Here is an 18,582-nt window from a genome sequence, read left to right as displayed (position 1 = left end):
GACAGTAATTCATTTGATCCTTTTATCTCAGGCAGTAACTATTTGAGGCTTACAAGCCAAGCTGTGGGCTCTTAGCTTAAAAAAACCCCAGCCCCCCCAAAAAACCCAACCAAAAAAAACCATCCTAAACTCCTCCCTTTAAAGGACAGGGAGACTTGTAGGGACTCTTAGGTAGCACCTGAGCTTGCTTTTAGTAAGGTAGTTTGGGTAATAGAAGAGTTCTGCTAGGGAGCTTGGTACTCAGTGGTTGACCTGTGTGACTGGGTGCTATAACCTGACCTCTTCTATGCCCTTCCTTACCCACTTTGGCTGGATTGGCCCTGGTCATGTCTGCAGGCTGCAAACAGCCATTCTGGCCTAACAAGCTCTGTTTGTTTGTGGTGTTTCTTACATGTGTCACTGCATATATAAGACAATACTTTGATTTGTCCCTAAATACCATGGTGACATATGAGAGAGCAGAGGTAAACCACGCCTGCTCAACCCAGTCCTCATGCTGTTAATCTTCACTGAAGTTTGCTCTTGGTTTCAGGGAGGTGGGTCTGGCTCTACCGCAGTGGGTGACTTTGTCCACCCAGCTGTCTTAGGGCTGTGTTTCCTTCCTACTTGAGTAACAACAGCATGAGAAAGCAAATCTGCTCCACAGCTGAACACTTGCTTCAGTTTCCTTTTGCATGATTCCTGCAGTGGTTCTTCTGGGAGCCTCTTTCCTCCTCCATGGTCATTCCTGTCACCTGGTTTCCTTTCATCAGTTCTGTCACACAACCTCATGTGCGAGGGGCCCTCCTTGACCTGGCGCTTGGCTGATGCATGTCAGTGTGCGAGTTCTTTGGGTCATGGGCTAACCAAGGTTCATGAGGTTTCACGATCATTCTTATTTAACATAAGTTTCTGCTTTTAGGATGTTAAATCCCTGTGTATAAAAGTGCTGTTAATTCTGTATTGCAATAATAATAAAAAGCTATTAGAAAAAAATCCATTTATAGTCCAGTAATATTTAAAAAGACTAAAAATACATCCTAACTTGGGTGGCGAGGCAAGTTTTGTTCTGGCAACCCCAGGGGTGGTAATCAATCCCTCTGCCTGGGAGAGGCAGGTGGCATGTCACTCAGCCTGCCCTCCTTACTGTCATCCTGTCTCTGTTGCACTTGCGCTTTCTGTCTCAGAGTACGTTAGACTTCTTAAGGTTGTATTTCATCTCCTCTTACAGCACAGATCTATTGAGTATAGATCTTTAAAGATTTAGAGGGAGCCAGGCAAACATGGACTAAAAGTCGTTACAGTGGCTAAATTAGTGGTGATTTTCATAATTGAGTTACATATCAGTCTATATTGTGATCTAGTGTTCTTCCCAGGACTCAGTTTTCTGAAATATTTGCATTCTAGTTACATTTTTCATGATTTCTCTCTACCTACAAAGTTATTTTTGTCTGTAAGCTTGAAGTACGTTATTATATATTTTGGAGTTCCGAGAGAAAACTGTGATTCTCTGTGTTCTATACCATATTGTTTTCCATCCTCCTCCATGAGATTAAATGAAATATAACACAAATTTGAATTACAGGGTTGAAAATCAGCTACCACTGAAGTCAGCATATGCATATTTTTAGTCCTGTGAGAACAAAAATTGCATATCAAGGTTTTAGTGAATAATTTATGTTTTGCTGAGTTGAGAATATAGAGTATGGCTTTTAAAACATGGGAGTAAGACTGTAACTGAAAATTTGGCTACAGAAATCTTTTGAATCCTTTGGGGATGAAAGGCTCAAAAGGCTTAATTATTTCAGAGCAAGGGGAGGTGGATCTTATAAATGAGTACAGTCATTTCCAGAAGAGAGCTGTTGTATGAGTGCATTCATTTGGTGTTACATTTGGTATGAAATCTGAGTACCTTTGCACTTCTGGCTAGGTAGCTAAATCCAAAAGATGAACCTTTTGGGGTTCCTTGGTACAATGATTGTGGAATGCAAGTTTGAATTAGCCAGTGTGTCAGTACAGTTTATGCTGGAATTTGTCAGAGTAAAAGTATGACGTAAAGGCATGACGAGTTCCACAAGCCTTTTGTATACTTCTAGTTCTCCAGATCTGAAGGGTGCTGGAAGCCCTTTTGAACTCTGGCTTCATGGATGTACAGCCTGTGGGCACAAGAGTTTCAGATAACTGAACCTTCTTTGCAGTTGACAGAATGTAGTATCTGTACACATTGTGTCTGGAAACCAGATTTTATTGATTTTTACTGTTCCTTTTACTGAAAATGTTCAAATGACTGAATAATTTAAGACTAGCAGTAACAAAGGATATGAAATTGATTACAAATGTTCATTGTACAAATTGCAAAACAAAAAATGTGTAAATTTAAGTTATTTAAAGGTTTTTTCCATGCTAACTTCCAGTTCAGTAGTTGGAGTATCCTTTGAGTTTACGATTGGGTTCATGATTACAAATGAAGATATTTTAATACAAGTTAGCTGTGTAGGTCTTTTTTCTGGTTAGTAAAGACAGTTCTGAAAGAGCTAGTTTTTCTTCATTGCTTATAAAGAAATCCTGTTGTGACTCCTTCAGTTGGATGCATCTGCACTGTAGATATCTACAGTTAGGTGAGATGGATTGTGCTCCAGTCATTTTAGTTTTTAAAATTGTCCACAGCAGAGGTATCAAGGAATAGTCTTAAGAGGGAGAAATCTTGGGTGTTTTTACTGTGCCTACTGGAGTTGGGGATAAATTATGACCAATGATACTAATGTAATTTTGAAGAAGGTTTTAGATACATTGCTTCATTTATTGCCATAAGGTACAGTACTTCAAACAAGATTCACAATTCCCTTATTAAATTTCAGAGTCCGGAATATCAGCTTGGCACTTGCTGTTTGCAGACTCGTGGTTATACACAAGGTCAAAGATTAAGCTAGCAGGAAGATCACGGCTACGTTTAACATGATATCTCTTAGGTATACAAATGTACATTTTGCTAATAATTTTTTTGTTTATGCTCTTGGTTTGAAACTGCCTGGATCTTTCAGAAAAACAATAAAGTTCTGTAGTTGTTATTCCTACAGAAACATTATTTAGAATCATAGAACATTTTAAATATACTTACTGGCTTTTTAAAAAAATTATTGTCCTTCTATTAAGTAGTTTACCTCAGGTTACACAACTCCCCACATTTCTCTTTCAGATACATCAGAAATGTGGCTGTTTTAATAACTTCCTCTTTGCAAAGAATTACTTGGAGAGAAGAAAATTGCAAACTGTCTGAAGTGAAGATGTGTTTTGTCATAGCTAGTGGGGCTGAGATTAAGCATATGCTGGATTTGTTTGTTCGTTTCAACAGACTTTGTAAGAGATTAAATTTATACTCAGTTGCTGGGGGATGCCACTGGTTTTATTTCTAGACTTGTGAAAAAGATTTTGTTCATGATACAGCTCAAAAAGTGGTTATACTGTAAAAAGTATAGATAAATAAAATAGATGAGAGAAGGAATTTCTGAAAACTATGTAGAGGGTGTAGAGGGTGTAGTATGAGCAAAGTAGGCTTGATCCAAATCCTTAGAGCTCTGACACACCAGAGTTCTTGTGGTAGCTGTATTCTTTTGGTTGATGCTCATGATACACCTAGTTCCATTAAAATTTTTAGAGCTTGCAATCCTTTTATCTTTAAACGCAAGAAAATAAGAACAATTGCACAATGTGTTCCTACTTTTTGTTTAAAGAATTAAATATTGTAAATATTATATTTAAATAATAGATGTATAAAATCCAGCATTTAGCTGTGATTTTACATGTGACTGTTTTGTTTAATGCCAGGGAATGTTTTGGCACATTCAGAGATTTGTATTCACTTTGTTTTCTTAAATCCTTCTTCACCTTGTTTGACCTCTGTGACTACTCTGAAGCAACTAACTGCACTCCCCTTCCTCCCTTGCTTTTTTTCTCTCTCTTTGGTTGTTCCAGTGCCTTTTCCTTGAATGGAGTCTTCCTCATCCTTCTTTTCCTTCCTCCTTTGAGATTGTGATGGCCCCTTGGTGGTCTTACCTCCTGTTTGGTATTTCTGGGCAGTCTGATCCATCCTTGTGACTTCATCTTGTTCTGTGGCAAAGATGATTGAGCAGTGTTTTGCCCCATCTCTTGTCACTCCTGTTTGTTTTGCCAGCCCCTTGGGTGAAATACAGCCAAAATTAAACTCTCTGTCATACTGATCCACAAACTTCCACAAGTTCAATCACCTTTCATACTTTTTTGTCACTGTTGAGAGCACTTACCAGTTGCGAAGGCTGAAACATGCAACTCTTCTCTCGGGCTCTTATTTTGTGGTTTCAGACTACAGAGTGCTTCTGAAACCTTGCCTTTCTTTCTGTGTGTGCAGTGTAAGCTGTCCTCCAGGGAGGTCTGAGTCTTGTACTGACTGCCATAGGATCTATCTTTGGGGTATTCCAGATGCCAAGCTTAACCAGTCATTTCAACATATGTTTTCACTAAAATCATTATCTTCCTATATTGCTGTCCTGGAACCCTCTTTTTCCACTATAAAATGTACAAGCTTCTTGTCTTTATCTTCAGTACCACTCACAGCTCTCTCTGCCATATCATTTCTCATTCCTTAAATTTTCCTGTACTTCAGACAGTGTCATTTTCAAAACGCCCTTTGCCTGCTGTTCTGGTGTTGCGTTTTATCGGTTGCTTTTTATGCATGGCAATGGCTTCTCAGAATTGACCTTTTCATCTCCTTGAAACCTTAAAATCTCCATCCATGGCGGCAACTGCTCTTGTCTGAGGGGCAACATGGAGCTGCTATTAACGTGAAGTCATCAGAGTACGGGTAAAGGAGGACAAGGCATATATAGAGGTGAGATTAGACGCCACAAATGGGATCAGGAGAGCAGAAGTGTCCCAGCTCCTCCAGCACTGCCTTGGTGCCTGCACCACAGAGTAGAATCCCTAACAGGCCTGGCTCTGGTGGTGCAGTTAGATCAGATGGGAAGGGGCATTTAGGTGGTTAGTAAGTTTAATGAACAAACAGGTACCTGCCCTAACATCATCCCCAAGCCCCACTGACCCAGTGTTCAGTAAGCTTTAGTACTGTTGCAGGACTTGATTAATAATTTTTGCATCATTATCATGGATGATTCAGATGATACTGTATTTTCTTAAACAATATGGGAAGGAAATGGGCCATTGAATAAAATGTCATTTTAATTGGTTGGTTGTGTGGAAATTCACTTTCAGAAAGTGATAATTATTTCAGGATAATTTTTATGTGACTAAATTAGCACTATCATTCCTTTCTCTGTATCCCAAGTTCACAGCTCTTACATTCAACTTAACAGTACCAGCGTAGCCACATAAAGGAATTATGTAGTTTAGCTCTTTTATTAGCATAGGTAGGGTCTTTGTTTTGTAAAGAACAGGAATTTTGTCATCATACCAAAGCTCACACAAAACTTTCAACAGCTCTCTGTGAGTTAAGGGCAGAGATACATTTTGATACAGTCTGTGAATGTGTGTGGTAAATCTGTGTTAAATGGGGAGATGCAGAAGTTGGATAAATGCTCAACAAGTTTATATGCTTTAGACTCTCTGAAATCTAGAATAAGAATTTAAGATGGGAAAGATAATTTGATATTTGGGGCTGCCTGCCTGCCCAGGTAGATTCCTTTGTTTCCCCCACAGCATACTGTTTTCAGTTGCTTCCCACTGCTTTTCCAGCTATTTGTACAGCTGTATGTTCTGTATAGCAACGCTATGTTCTGAATACCAATACTGTGTTTGAAAAGCAGACACATCTCAGTCTTTAAGTAAACAATTTTCCTATTCTTCTACTAAACATCATTTGGCACATCTCAGCATGACAGTTCAATCAACTGAATTCTTTTGGAAATGGAAAAATTACTTTGCTAATAAGTCTTTGTGAAGTGGGTTAAGACTGTAGATATTCCTGGTGAAACACAAAATGTACTTGAAACAGTTCAACTCAGTGAAAGCATTTACTTTGGGTTTGAGTGGTAATCAAGAGAAGTGGTCAGTGAGATTTCCAAATCATTGTAGGCTTGTTTTAAAAAATAAAGTGTGTTCTTTGGGCCCAGTCTTCAAATGAAATTGGCTGGGATACTTTTTTATTTTAATATTTTACTAACTATTTTTTTAACGTGAGCTGACATTAAATCTCTGAAAGTCTGATAGTGGTTTCAGAGTGTGTGTGTTCTTTGTCTTCCTTCAACACAGAAAACATCCTAGGAGTTATTTTTACGTTTCTTTGTTGTGGAGGAGAATCTTTCATTGTTCGTGAAACTGAAGGGAGAACAATGGGCGAGTGTGCTGGTGGAGATGAATGAGGAGAAATATCGTATATGTCTGTGGTGTAAACATCAGCTGGTGAGATTCTTAAAATTTTTTTTTAATGCATAGTGATTCTGATTCTTTTTCCAGTTATCTTGACACTGCATGCAAGCCAAATTAAATCTCCCTTAATGTAAGTGTATCAGAGTGTGTGAAGATCAGAGGGAAAGACCTACTGATTTAGCCAAACCCAGCATCACAGATCTCTGCCCGTACCCCCTCTTTTCAAGCTCTCTCTTGACTCTGCTAGTGAGTATATTCGTGTACTTTGTACACTGCATTAAAATTTCATAGTCTTAGCTTGTACTGAGGAAATGGCGATGTAAACTGTGCTCTTTAGAGGCTCTGTGTGTCACTTGGAAACTTGTTGCTCTCCCTCCTGTTATTCACGCTCTGCCACAGTCTGGAGTTAGTACAGTCACTGCAAGCACAGGACTTCAAAGGTTCGCTGAACAGTTTGCAAAGGGAATGTTATTCTGGGTTGTCTTTTCTTCTCTCAGGACCTTTCTATTGATTTCTTGGAATGTTATCCCTCTAGTTTTTCTCCAAGGGAGAGTGTAAAAAGTGGAGCAGGAGGACTCAATCAAAGGACAGAAATACACAGAATCAGTGTAGATCTCCACTAGCTTCTGGAGGCTTGGGGAAAATGACTGCAATTTTCTTAGTGCAGTGCTGCTTATTGCTGTGATCTGAGTTTGCACTGGACTGATGAAGTAGGCTTTAGTCTCATAAGCCATTTGCTGTTTGGCTAGGCACATCTTTTCAGTATGGGATTTCTGTTAAAACTCACATCAACATTTTAAAATATATAAGCTGTCATCTGGTGTTGCAGAAACACATTTTTAATTTGTATCAAAGCTTCCTTGATCACTCAGCACCCTCCCCCCCCCCCCCCCCCAGCAACCCAAACAATGAAATGCCCAAACTTTTTTTTTTTAGTTAGTTTAAATTCTGATTGGGTTGGTAATCTAAAAAGGGGCGATACAGCCACAAGTCAAGAGGTACTATGATATACTTTGCAGGACAGGGTAATGTCTACTGAGATTTTTTTTTTTTCAGACTACGTGCATGTTTTATGTGTCTTGATAACTGCATGTGACATTTTCACATGGACCTTCTCTCTCACATAAAAGGCAGAAATTAAATAATACTGAAGACTGAATCAAGTTGGAAACCAAGTATTTTTGTGGCAGTTTTTCGGTGCTGCTCACTGCTGTCTATGGAGTTCTGCTTTGTTGGGCTCTTTGTAATAGTTAAGCATCTGTCCTGCTGTAGGGCTTGAGGGAGAGGGCTGCACAAAAGGAAATACATTAGAAGGTCACTGAGCTTTGTGAATTTTGTTCACAGGGTATCGTGCTAGTGCAGTACTTACCCAGGAGTGATTTTCTGGTCAGAAAAGAACCAGACATGGAAATCTATAGTGCTGCAGAGGACAAGAATGTTTTCATACATGATTTTAGTTAATCTGAAGTGGTTAATGATGTTTTCCAAAAGCCTAAATAAGAAAGTCAAATGCTATATTGACCTTTTTGTCTCCCTAAATGGAACAGGCTTATAGGTAACCACTATTATTTCATTATTTCCTTGTATTTCTCCTGTGGTCTGTTTGTATCTGTGGTTGATTTCTTGTTTAATACTTCAGCTGTAAACTTTTGGGTGCTGGGACCCTTGTTTGATTTATGCTTCTAAACCTTTTGGAGCACTCATTGCTGTGACTGAAGACACTAGAAAAATGCTTTTTGAGTTTATTTCACATCTCATTTCTGATTAGATGTGAGGTAGCTACTTAACTACACTAACACTACAAAGTGCAGGCTGACCAAGATTCTGTGAATATGAAGTGATCCCTTGGGGTTCCTCTTGGTTTTGATGTATGTGCACACACTCAAATGACAGTATTTCTTCCACACAGGTGTGGGAATCCTTAATTTACATTCCTGCAAATCATATCAGAAGTGTAGTTCTCGTTCCAGTAATTGAAGATTTACTTAGCATCTTCTGCATAGGATAGTAAAGCCAGGCAAACCTGCAGAGATTTTATGCAGGTTTTATCTCCACATGTTTCAGGCATAGTCCAGGTGAATTCTTCATCCTGCCTCAAGCATAGATGGAAAATAGTGGCAGAAAAAAGGTCCAATTGAGAATTTGATGAGTGCAGTTTCTTACTGGGCCAGATGGGTGTGCAGTTAGCAAATTTTTGAGTATTTTCAGGACACAAAGCATTTATTTACTGCCTATTGTTGTTTCACGTTTGCCTGCATTTGCAGGGTTGAGGTGCAGTGTGTTACAGAATATCACAGTGTAAATGGTGAGTCAATCATTCTTATGGTTTAGATTTTTTTGTGTGGTTTTGTCTGCACACAGTCTTTATTTTGACTTTTGAGGTGGTCATAGCTCTATCAAAGTCAATGTGAGTTTTATGATTGCTCCTTTATCAGCAGTTAGGATTAAACTCTGACCTCCAAAAATACCAAGAAGTCTTATTTTGTTTCTAGTATACTGTGGTGGTAACAGAGAACAATATTCCGTGTTAGGCCTTCTGGCTTTCTGTTTCAGCAGCCATCTGTTGATAGCAGTCTGTATCAGTCTGGATTATGAATGATGATGTTAGTCAAACATGTCTGACATTCATGCTGTCATGCATGATGTGATATACCTGGGAAGCCACTGGGAAGAGTTTAGCCACAGCAGCCCAGATCTTCATAAGCTGAAAAATCTATCCGTTGCCTAGAGTGTGAATTCATGCTCCCAGGTACAGCTGTTTTACTACAGTTATGCAAAATAGCTTGTTAAGGAGTATCCACAGTTGGTCATCAGGAGCCTGAGGTCTTCCTTGGGGTCGGGAGGCAAGCGTACCCAAGCCATGCGGGCAGCTTGAGCTCCCCAGACTGTAGAGGAGTCTCTTCCTGATTGATTCATGGCATTCTGCTAGATCTTTATCTTGCATAGACTCAAATAAACTGCGCTTATTTGTTTGCGTATAGAATTGGGTCTTTTGTTTAAGAAACAATACATGAGCAACTGGTGTGTGTGCGCAGCTGGAGGGGACGGTGCAGCTAATATTATGATTTTATTGGTGACTCTATATTTGAGTCTTGATAAGCCTGTCTAATCAATTAACAGACTGTTTTGGGGATAGGAGTCTAAATGTTGCATTTCATTTTACAGCAGGGTAGCAACATACCTTCCAGACAGAGCGCTGTATTTTGTGAAGCCTTTTACAAGAGCTGACAGAAGAGCAAATAAAACAGTCTACATGTGACTAAAGACTTTCTATCTTGCAAGCCTTTTAATTTCATTGCAAATATACCGCTAACATATCAAAGCAGTTCATTTCAGATGTTGTGGTCTGTTCTTTCCATTTTAATAAATATCTGTATTAATTAAACAGATTATTCTGGTATTTAGTTATGAAGAATTGCAGAGTTTCAAAGATAAGTATTGTTCCAGATCACAACATTTAACCTTCTGTAATATTTTAAGTCTTCTCTTCACAAATTAATCTGCAGTACAGTTTCATTGCTTTACTTGCAAGGCTATATGAAGCTGCTGAAGTGGGTCACTGGAGTTGTGTGAACAAACACGCATTCAGTAAAACGCAGATGAAAGGGTGGTATCTTTGGATTCTGTTTGCAGGTGTTGCAGCCAAGACAACTTCATTGGGAAGCCCGCTTAAGGGATGACTGAATGTAACACAAAATTAAAATGCTGAAGTTTCCCAATTTATTTTCAGTCTTTGTCATTTTTAGTATGTGTTTTCCTGCAACTTTTATAAAATTGGGTGCTTCCCAGTCTTTGGTTCATTTATGTCTGTTGTCAAATTTAGTTCACATTCTGCTTACGAATTATATTACTCATTTCTTTAAGGAACATTTTTTCAGAAAACATTTGCATTTTTATAGCTAAGTGCATACTCACTAAATGATCTGGCAAGTAAAATTTGCAATACTGTTTTGTGAAAGAGATAAAAATATTCTCTTTGAAAAATATATCAGAGATCCTAAACATTGATTGTTTTGTCATGAAGGCTGAATCCTAATGACATAGAAGCCAGTGGGGACTTTACTTATTAAAGGTTAGCTGTTAACTTCAGTGAGGTCTGAGTTTGACTTTATTTGACTGTAATTCCAGCTGAGTGAAATAAGACTTTAAAAGAGGGTTTTAGGTTTTCATCGCTCTTAAGACGTAAGCCTCAACCAGGCGATGCATTTCAGGAGTTTGTGCCTTACTTAGGAATGCCTAACAGCTTCCATTTTTGCTTGCACTTCTTAATTAGTTGGATATATCCTTTGTGTAAGAATCCTTGTCTACCCTGCTGCACCGTGATTTTTTGACGGTTCTTCCAACAAGGCGAAACCCCATCCTGAATTCTCTTATCCAGATTTTACTATCTAGACTCGAAAACTATATATATATATTTAATCTTTCCTTCTCACGTCTGGACCATGTCTCTTCCTTGCTCCATGCCCTTACTACCTTTCTCCCCCTGTACTATCTGAACTGTGTACATTACCCGTCTGTCTCTAGTTATCCTCTTATTTTGTATTTGGCTTCCATTCAGTCCTTCTAAAAAAAGAAGTAATGTGATGCTATCTCCAAGGCAAGCTCTTGCAAACTGCTAGCGCTATTCCCCAAGCTGTCCTGATACATGAACACCAACAGGGACATAAACAAGACATGTTATGAGTTCTGATTTCATAAATCCAAGGGGAAGCTGATCAAATTAGAAGAATGACAGAGGCGGTAAAATATAAAATGTTGCCTTTAAACTTGACAAACTTCTCCTGATCTACAAGAATAGCTGATTTAAGAGTGGCACCATTATATATTAAAATGCATGAAGTATTATTTTGAAGTATAAAACATAAAGCACTACCTGTAACAAAATAAGCTCTGTTAGAGGAAAAAAATACCAAAGAAAAAGCTGGGTTGTCAGGTGAGCTTACTCTGAGAGAACTGTCATATTTACCCAGACTTTTGGGGGTGAAGGTAACGAGAACTCAGTAGAGATCCTTTAGCCAAGAAGCTAATCTTTCATGGCAAACACTAAATGTATATAATGTATATTGCCATTCTAGTCCTGAGTCATTAAAATGGTATTTCATAGAGAACTGGATTTGGTGTGGGTTTCATTTTTTTTTTTTCTTTTATTTTTCTTTTTTTTTTGTAAGGTTAGAAACTGTGGAAAATAATTTGGGAGTTCCCTGTTTACCTGTAGTTCTTCTCTTAGAGTAAATATTTACCCCACAAAACCAGGATCTGGAACTGTAATGCTTGCAGATTTAATGTTTATCTTGACTATTGTAGTGGAGTTACATATGCAGAAAATCCCATATAAGGCCCCTAAGTTTATTTGTTTCAGAATTTTTTTGGCATTTCTACAAGACCTCAGAATCGCTGTTGTCTTGTTAGAAACATAGATGCTAATTCAGCCTTGATATTTTTACAGCAGGACGGATATATATTTTTTTTATTATCGGAAGTCATTGCCAAAGTATGTAGGATTTTAAATGCTGTATGTCTTAATGAAACTTTGACGCCATAGCATACAGTTCATAGCATTGGTCTGTACTCATATACTTCATTGTATAATAATTTTATTCATTTTTATCTAATTTAGAATACTACACAGGATTGAGGATAATTCTAGTTCTAGTTCTAGTTCAGAGCTAGCTTTCACTGAATCATTGCTTCAGATAGTCAGAACTGATATGCAAAGCCTTACAGGTAGGGGTAGCTTAAACCCAGCTATAATTAAGAATACCCACTGATATGAAAGATGGTAGATTACCTATTAGTAAGGTTATTCAACCCTTCCCTACGGAAAGTTTTAACTTTCCAAGCTAGACTTGTTTGAACGGAGGTTTTACCTTCCTAGAGATTGTTTCAGATTGTGATAGATTTGTCTGATGTCCCCTGGATCTTAATTAATGAGTGAGAATGAATCATTGGTACAGACATGGAAGGCCTGTGAGAAGTTAAGGTCAGGTTCTCAGGAGCAGAGAGCAAAGTGTCCTAGATAAGGCATTTCAGCACTGACTGAAGAATTGGATCTGTCCCCTATTTCTTATATAGCTTTGTGATTCTGGGTGAGTGTCATAGAGCATAATTAATGTATGATCTCTTGGGAAAACATTTGTTTTATTTTCTGAGTGTGATGTTTGAGATAGCAGGGTCTAGTTTGCAGAAGGAATATTAGGAATACCAGAGGAAAACCTATTGTCTAATGAATTTTGTCTTCAGAGCTTGAAAAATGACAAATGTGCTCCGATTTCAACAGCAACATGAAATACATTATTGAATAACTATTCCTTAAATGAGCAGCATCCTTTCTATGCAGTAGACAGTAGTCTTGTAAAAAATAAGAACGTTGTATTAAGGTTTCACAGTTTTGATTCCTATTTTAACTCCACTTCTGAGTGCTTCACTTTGCAACCCTAATAATGTTCTTTTAACACAGCTTTTTGAGTTTAATATAAATAGGTATTGTAAATAGCAACAATATGTGCAGAAAAATGAGTGCATTTTACACGAGTAAGGAATAATGCCTATCAGGCACATGGACAAATGTAGAAAAACCTGTTGCCTATCTGATAATTCACGGAGGCAAACAAATATCAACACAGAAGCAAACATAATATAGCAATGCAAAAATCTCCCTGAGAAAAGGAGATCTTTTTTTTTTTTTTAAGTCTGTCACTAGGTGGAGGAACTCCAAACTGATATTTTCACCATTAAAATGAAGAGAGAAGCGCAGAAATTTGCAGCTCATCTAGAAAATGAGGGTTTTCTACTCCTGCGCTCTTTTTGCCTTTCCTTGAATCAGTGTGGATATAGCGCACTGTTCTGCTCATTCAAGCTGGTGGCATGTGATGTGGTTGCTCAGAGATTATTTCAGGTTGTCTTCAGACAGAGAGGACCACTCAGCAGCTTCTGCACTTGGGTCGCAACTCCACACAACGCTGCAGGCTTGGGGAAGAGTGGCAGGAAAGCTGTTCAGCAGAAAAGGACCTGGAGGTGTTGGTCAACAGCTGTCTGAATGAGCTGTCAGTGTGCCCAGGTGGCCAAGAAGGCCAGTAGCATCCTGGCTTGTATCAGAAATAGTGTGACCAGCAGGACTAGGGAAGTAATTGACTGCTCGCAGCACTGGCAAGGCCTCACCTTGAATACTGTGTTCAGTTTTTGGCCCCTCACTACAAGAAAGGCATTGAGGTGCTGGAGCGTGTCCAGAGAAGGGCGACGAAGCTGGTGAACAGCCTAGAGAGCAAATCTTGTGAGGAGCATCTGAGGGAACTGGGGTTGTTTAGCCTGGAGAAAAGGAGGCTGAGGGAGAGAGACCTTACCGCTCTCTGTAGCTACCTGAAAGGAGGTTGTGGCGAGGTGGGTGTCAGGTCTCATTTCCCAAGTAACAAGCGATAGGAGCAGAGGAAATGGCCTCAGGTTGTACTAGGGGAGGTTTAGATTGGATATTAGGAAAAATTTGTTCACCGAAAGGTGTTATTGAGCATTGGAAGAGACTGCCCAGGGAAGTGGTTGAGTCACCATCCCTTGGAGGTATTTAAAAGACCTGTAGATGTGGTGCTTAGGGACCTGGTTTAGTGGTGGACTTGACAGCGTTAGGTTAATGGTTAGACTTGATGAGCTTCAAGGTCTTTTCCAGCCTAAATGATTCTGTGATTCTCCCCAGGAGAGTATTGAACAGGCATCAACGTCACCTGTTGCCTTTGGTGTAATTCTGGTAGTAAACCTGTCTTTCAGAGAAACTTATAATTTGCAGGCACTGTGATCCATGCAAGCAATAGGGATTCAGGGAAAGGGGCATCGGTGTTAGAAGGATCTGCCCCTGAATTTGTCTTTGGGATTGAGGAATGACAAGAATGCATAATGAGATAATTTATTTGTGGTGATTGGTTTTTAAGTCCAAATTTTCTAATCTGGAGCCTCTTTAGATGCTGCTGAGTTGTAGTGTAGGTTCATAAAATAGGTGTCAGTCTATTAAGACTGACGACATTTTGTTGAGGTACTTTCCAGGCATATAAAGCATAAGAGACGTACAGTTTATATGTCTGATATATCAGAATAATGTCTATAATATATGTGTCTGCGATAACAGGTAAAAGCAGAGAAGCTGAAGTTGATTAATTAACCGTTGAAGGTTTATTGTGATCATCTACGGATCAGATGATCTAGGAGGATGTGTTTTCTTTCTGCAGCTCCTGCCTCACTTGTATTCTTAAATTACCTTGGCTTAAACAGCACTGCTGCTGCTCTTTTCACTGTGACGCTCTTTCCTTGCTACTCATTGCTAGTAGAGGAAAAAAAATAGACTTCTTGTTTTGGAAAGTTCAATATTTGTACTCAGATGTGTATTAATGCACCTAGAAGTTCAAAACAAACAAGCACAGACTCTTAATTTACTTCTTACTGCGAGTTAAATCCAGGGGGCTCGCAGTTTTGCTTGCTGTGACAGCAGATGGGCTCTTTGCTCCTGTTTTTTTTAAAAAGGGGAGTTGCTACTTTTGCCGTCTAGGTGAAGCCCTGATCATTCCTTGGCTCTCCTTTTCCTGAAAAGAAAAGAGAGTCTGAAGTTTTGAAGGAAAGAATGAGACAGTTTGCTGAACATGAAAAGGACCGGAGTACAAAGCTGGTGAAAGTAATGTGCTGCATGGGTCAGTAAGGCAGCCCAGCGCTGGGCTGGCAGGGTGGTAGGGCTGCCTTCGGGAGAGAGCAGAGCTCAGGGGCGCGGGGGGAAGCTTCTCTCAAGAGGCTTTCAGTGGGTTTCCTTCCTTAGTTTGGTGTTTCTTTCGTAATGAGCTGCCTGTTTTCTACTGCATCTGACAGGTTTGGTTTTGTATGTTCTGCTCTGAGCTCAAGCACACTGAATACTGTTGCACTGTGTTTTTCTTCTAGTGTGCGTTTGCTCTTCTGGAAGCATTTGATTTTTTGATTAAAAATCACAGTCGTGGTGTGTGGTGTTTTTTTTGTTTTTTCCCCTTCAATTCTGGTGTTTTCACAACATGGCGGGTGACAGCTTTCCTCTTTGTTACACATTTGTGTATGTCAGGTAGAGAGTTTTTCTGTCTGTTTGTGTAATATATGCATATATAAAAGGAACAAGGGTAGTAAGCATCGCTTCTTTTATGTGTGTTGGTATTTTATTTGATAATAGAGTTGAAATTAATAGTGACTTCATGTTCTAACAAGATACAAGGAAGTCGATTCTCTTTAATTTTTTTTTATTGTCATCACAGTAACATTTCCCAAAGTGTAAACCTTTGTGGTAGTTAGTCAATACTAGCTGAGGTTACCTTAGGAAAAAAAATACATTGTAGGCTGGAAAAGACACTTGTGGACTGGAATATTAAATTCTGAAGTTGGGAAAACTTGTGTTCCTTTTAAAACAGCTACATATAATGGAACAGTTACAAGTGAAAGTATTTCTGGATTTCTTTCATTGATGAGATTTTCTGTTCTACATCTACCAAACTAGAGCTTCTACCTTATTAGGATAAATAACTGATGTTGAGAATGCTGTCTTGCTAGGTGAAGGCTATAGGCAAATGTATATATAGCAAAAGGTTTTCTTAATCTGCCAGATTTTTTTCACCAATAGTGCAGTTTTACTCTTTAGTTTGTCTTTTAGTCCTCTTTTTTTGTGTCCTCAACTAGAGTAAGAGAGTGTGGAGCTCTGAAGTGGGGAAAAAGCATATGCTAGAAGCTTAGAAGATCTTGAGTGGCATGGAAAAAGCGTTTAGGGAATAGCAACTATTCTGTACAGAGCTGAATGTACGTGTACACTACACATGCTGTCTGAAGAACTAATTGCCAAAGTGAACTGTGGCTGCAAAAGTTGTAGGTGTGTTAAAAAAGGATTGGAAAAAAACAGAAAAAAATGCATCTATGACTCTTAAATGCAAAGATATGTATAAGCATGTAGAAGGTCTGTGAGTCACATAAGGGAGGAGTATACAAAGGCTTCACAGGCTTTTGCTTGTCTTGGTTTTGTATTTGCTTCCGAATACTCATTTCTCACTACTGTTAGAAGCAGCATATCGTGCTCAGTTTGGCCCAGGATGGACTCTTGTATGATCTCACGCCATTTTCAAAGACCTCAGGATCACACCAGAGACCACAGAGTCCATGAATATGGATCTTCCAATATTTTTTTTATTATTATTATTACTTATGTTACCTTTGACTGATCTGAAAACAGTATTTTTTTAATGTAAAATACAGGATCTGATTCAATCTTCTAGTGATGGCAGTAGCTGCAGAAGGAGTCTTGTTTTGCTACCTGAGCTGATTGATCATTCTCAGCCACACTACAAATAGCCTGAGTCAATGAAACAGCTGCAGTTTTATTGTACAGGGTCTTAAGGGATCTTGCTATTTTAGGCTTGCACAGATGGTCCCGGTTGTAATGCACCACAACTCGGGCTCCAGGGAGTGTCAGGGCTGTGAACAGGCTTTGTAGCGGTTGTACAGGCTAGTGACCATGAGTAGGTTTGTGGAGATAATTCTTGTGCTGGAGTGGCAGTTAGTGTTTCTCTAACGTGACTCAGTAGAATTCATGTATACACTTCCAATCCATAAGTGTGATGCTTCCTTACCCTGAGTCTATTGCTTTTATTGTTTCTTCTCAATATTTTGTGGGCAATCATTGATGCTAACTGCCATACCCGGGAGCTGGTAGTGGCTGGGTCCTATATCTGGGTCAGGGGACATCCATGTTTATTTTATAGAGGATTGAAAGAAAGAGAGTCCTTTCTCTGACTGAAGCTGTAGCTCATCCGTGCATGTTGGAACAAGGGAGATATTCCAGTCGAGAAGCATAGTGATTAAAAAAGCCAGCTTTCATATAGTAAGAGATTATCTGTTGCTAAATACTTTAATAATGAATTAGATTTTAGAGGCTATAAGTAGTATTTATAGCTCTTAAAAGTTTGCCTTGATCTTTTTAGTACTTTTTAGGGAACAGTTGACTTCTAGGAAGTTGTATTTTTATTAGTAGTGCTGCTGTCATACCAGTGGGGTTGTCACCCTGGAGGAACTGACCTGGAGCTTCTGCTCAGGAAACTTTTTCATGACATTTTGTGACATACTGCAAAAACATTTGCATGCTATTATTTTGACATTTCAGAGCTTTTTACAGGCTATTCTGTTTTTAAAATTCATTAGAATGCTAATTTTATAAAGCTCTTTATAAAAAAAAAAAAAATCTGCATCAGTTGTAGAGTTGTTAAACCTTTTTCTTTTTCCTTTTTACCTCCAGATGAGCGGGACAAAGTACAAAAGAAGACCTTTACAAAATGGATAAATCAGCATCTCATGAAGGTCAGTTGATATTTCTGTGATGTCTGGATGACTGATTACTACAGCAGTGATTGTGTCTTTTACTAAATGTTTGATTTCAGGATGCAGCTGCGTTACTTGTAATAAGGAAGATCTTAAATTGTGAGATTTATGGATGTACTTGAGGAGTCACTGGGGAGTTGAAATGCTACTGTCTGATATCCCAAGGTGATCTATTTGAATACTTGAATTTGAAATTAAAATGAGTCAAAGTTTAAGGGACATGATTTCTTTCTACAAAGCTTGACTCTCTTCTGCCATTAGAGTGTCATGGCTGTAGTACCACAGCTAAGGCAAATGAAAAAAAAAAAATTTTTTTTAAAGTACCATATTGAGGAAAGGGAAGTGACCTTGGGAAGGGGAGCTCTAGATCATCCTGTGGCATTAGTATGCTACTCATGGATTAGAAACAGAGGCTTTCTAGAGAAGAAAGTCAATTTTCAGTGTCTTTCTTTTGAATAGCAGTGAACTTTGCCTCAGGGACAAAGCACATCATTTTAACAACATGTACAGCTTTTAGTCAACAGAGAACTAAAAGCTGTGAGTTCACCTTCACTGCATGGCCCTTCAGTTCTAAATTTAATCTGCTGTTTCAGCTCTAACTGTCTAGCCCAGACATTTCTGTGGAGAAACAGGTTGTAGAATTATTTAATGTAAATTGCTTTGATTCCCCCCCACCAAGCTGAATTAATATAAAAGTCACATTTAATAAAAATGTAGCTGCAAACTGTCAGAGTTGAGATTTAATTAATGAGTATAATGTTCAGACATCGTTGGAAAGATCTGCTTGTATTTGTTTTTAGAGAAAAATGTGGGGTTTTTAGGGGGCAACAATTATCTCTCTGCTTCTTGTGGCTATTTGAGAAATATTGGACACGGAAGCAGAACAGAATTTCT

The 18,582-nt window shown here is 38.7% G+C and overlaps 1 protein-coding gene across 7 annotated transcripts in view; it reads left to right on the top strand.

The window, feature by feature from the left end:
- Positions 1 to 18,582, top strand: part of DST (dystonin) — a 316,365-nt gene that overhangs the window by 86,640 nt on the left and 211,143 nt on the right. For all 7 annotated transcript variants that reach the window (XM_074861756.1, XM_074861754.1, XM_074861758.1 and 4 more), the window contains one exon: positions 17,606 to 17,667. In XM_074861756.1, the coding sequence (XP_074717857.1) occupies positions 17,606 to 17,667 (62 nt within the window). The remainder of the gene's footprint in view (positions 1 to 17,605; positions 17,668 to 18,582) is intronic.

This window comes from Strix uralensis, chromosome 3 (assembly GCF_047716275.1).
Source record: "Strix uralensis isolate ZFMK-TIS-50842 chromosome 3, bStrUra1, whole genome shotgun sequence".
Lineage (NCBI taxonomy): Eukaryota > Metazoa > Chordata > Aves > Strigiformes > Strigidae > Strix > Strix uralensis.
This window is presented reverse-complemented; position numbering and strand designations above follow the sequence as displayed.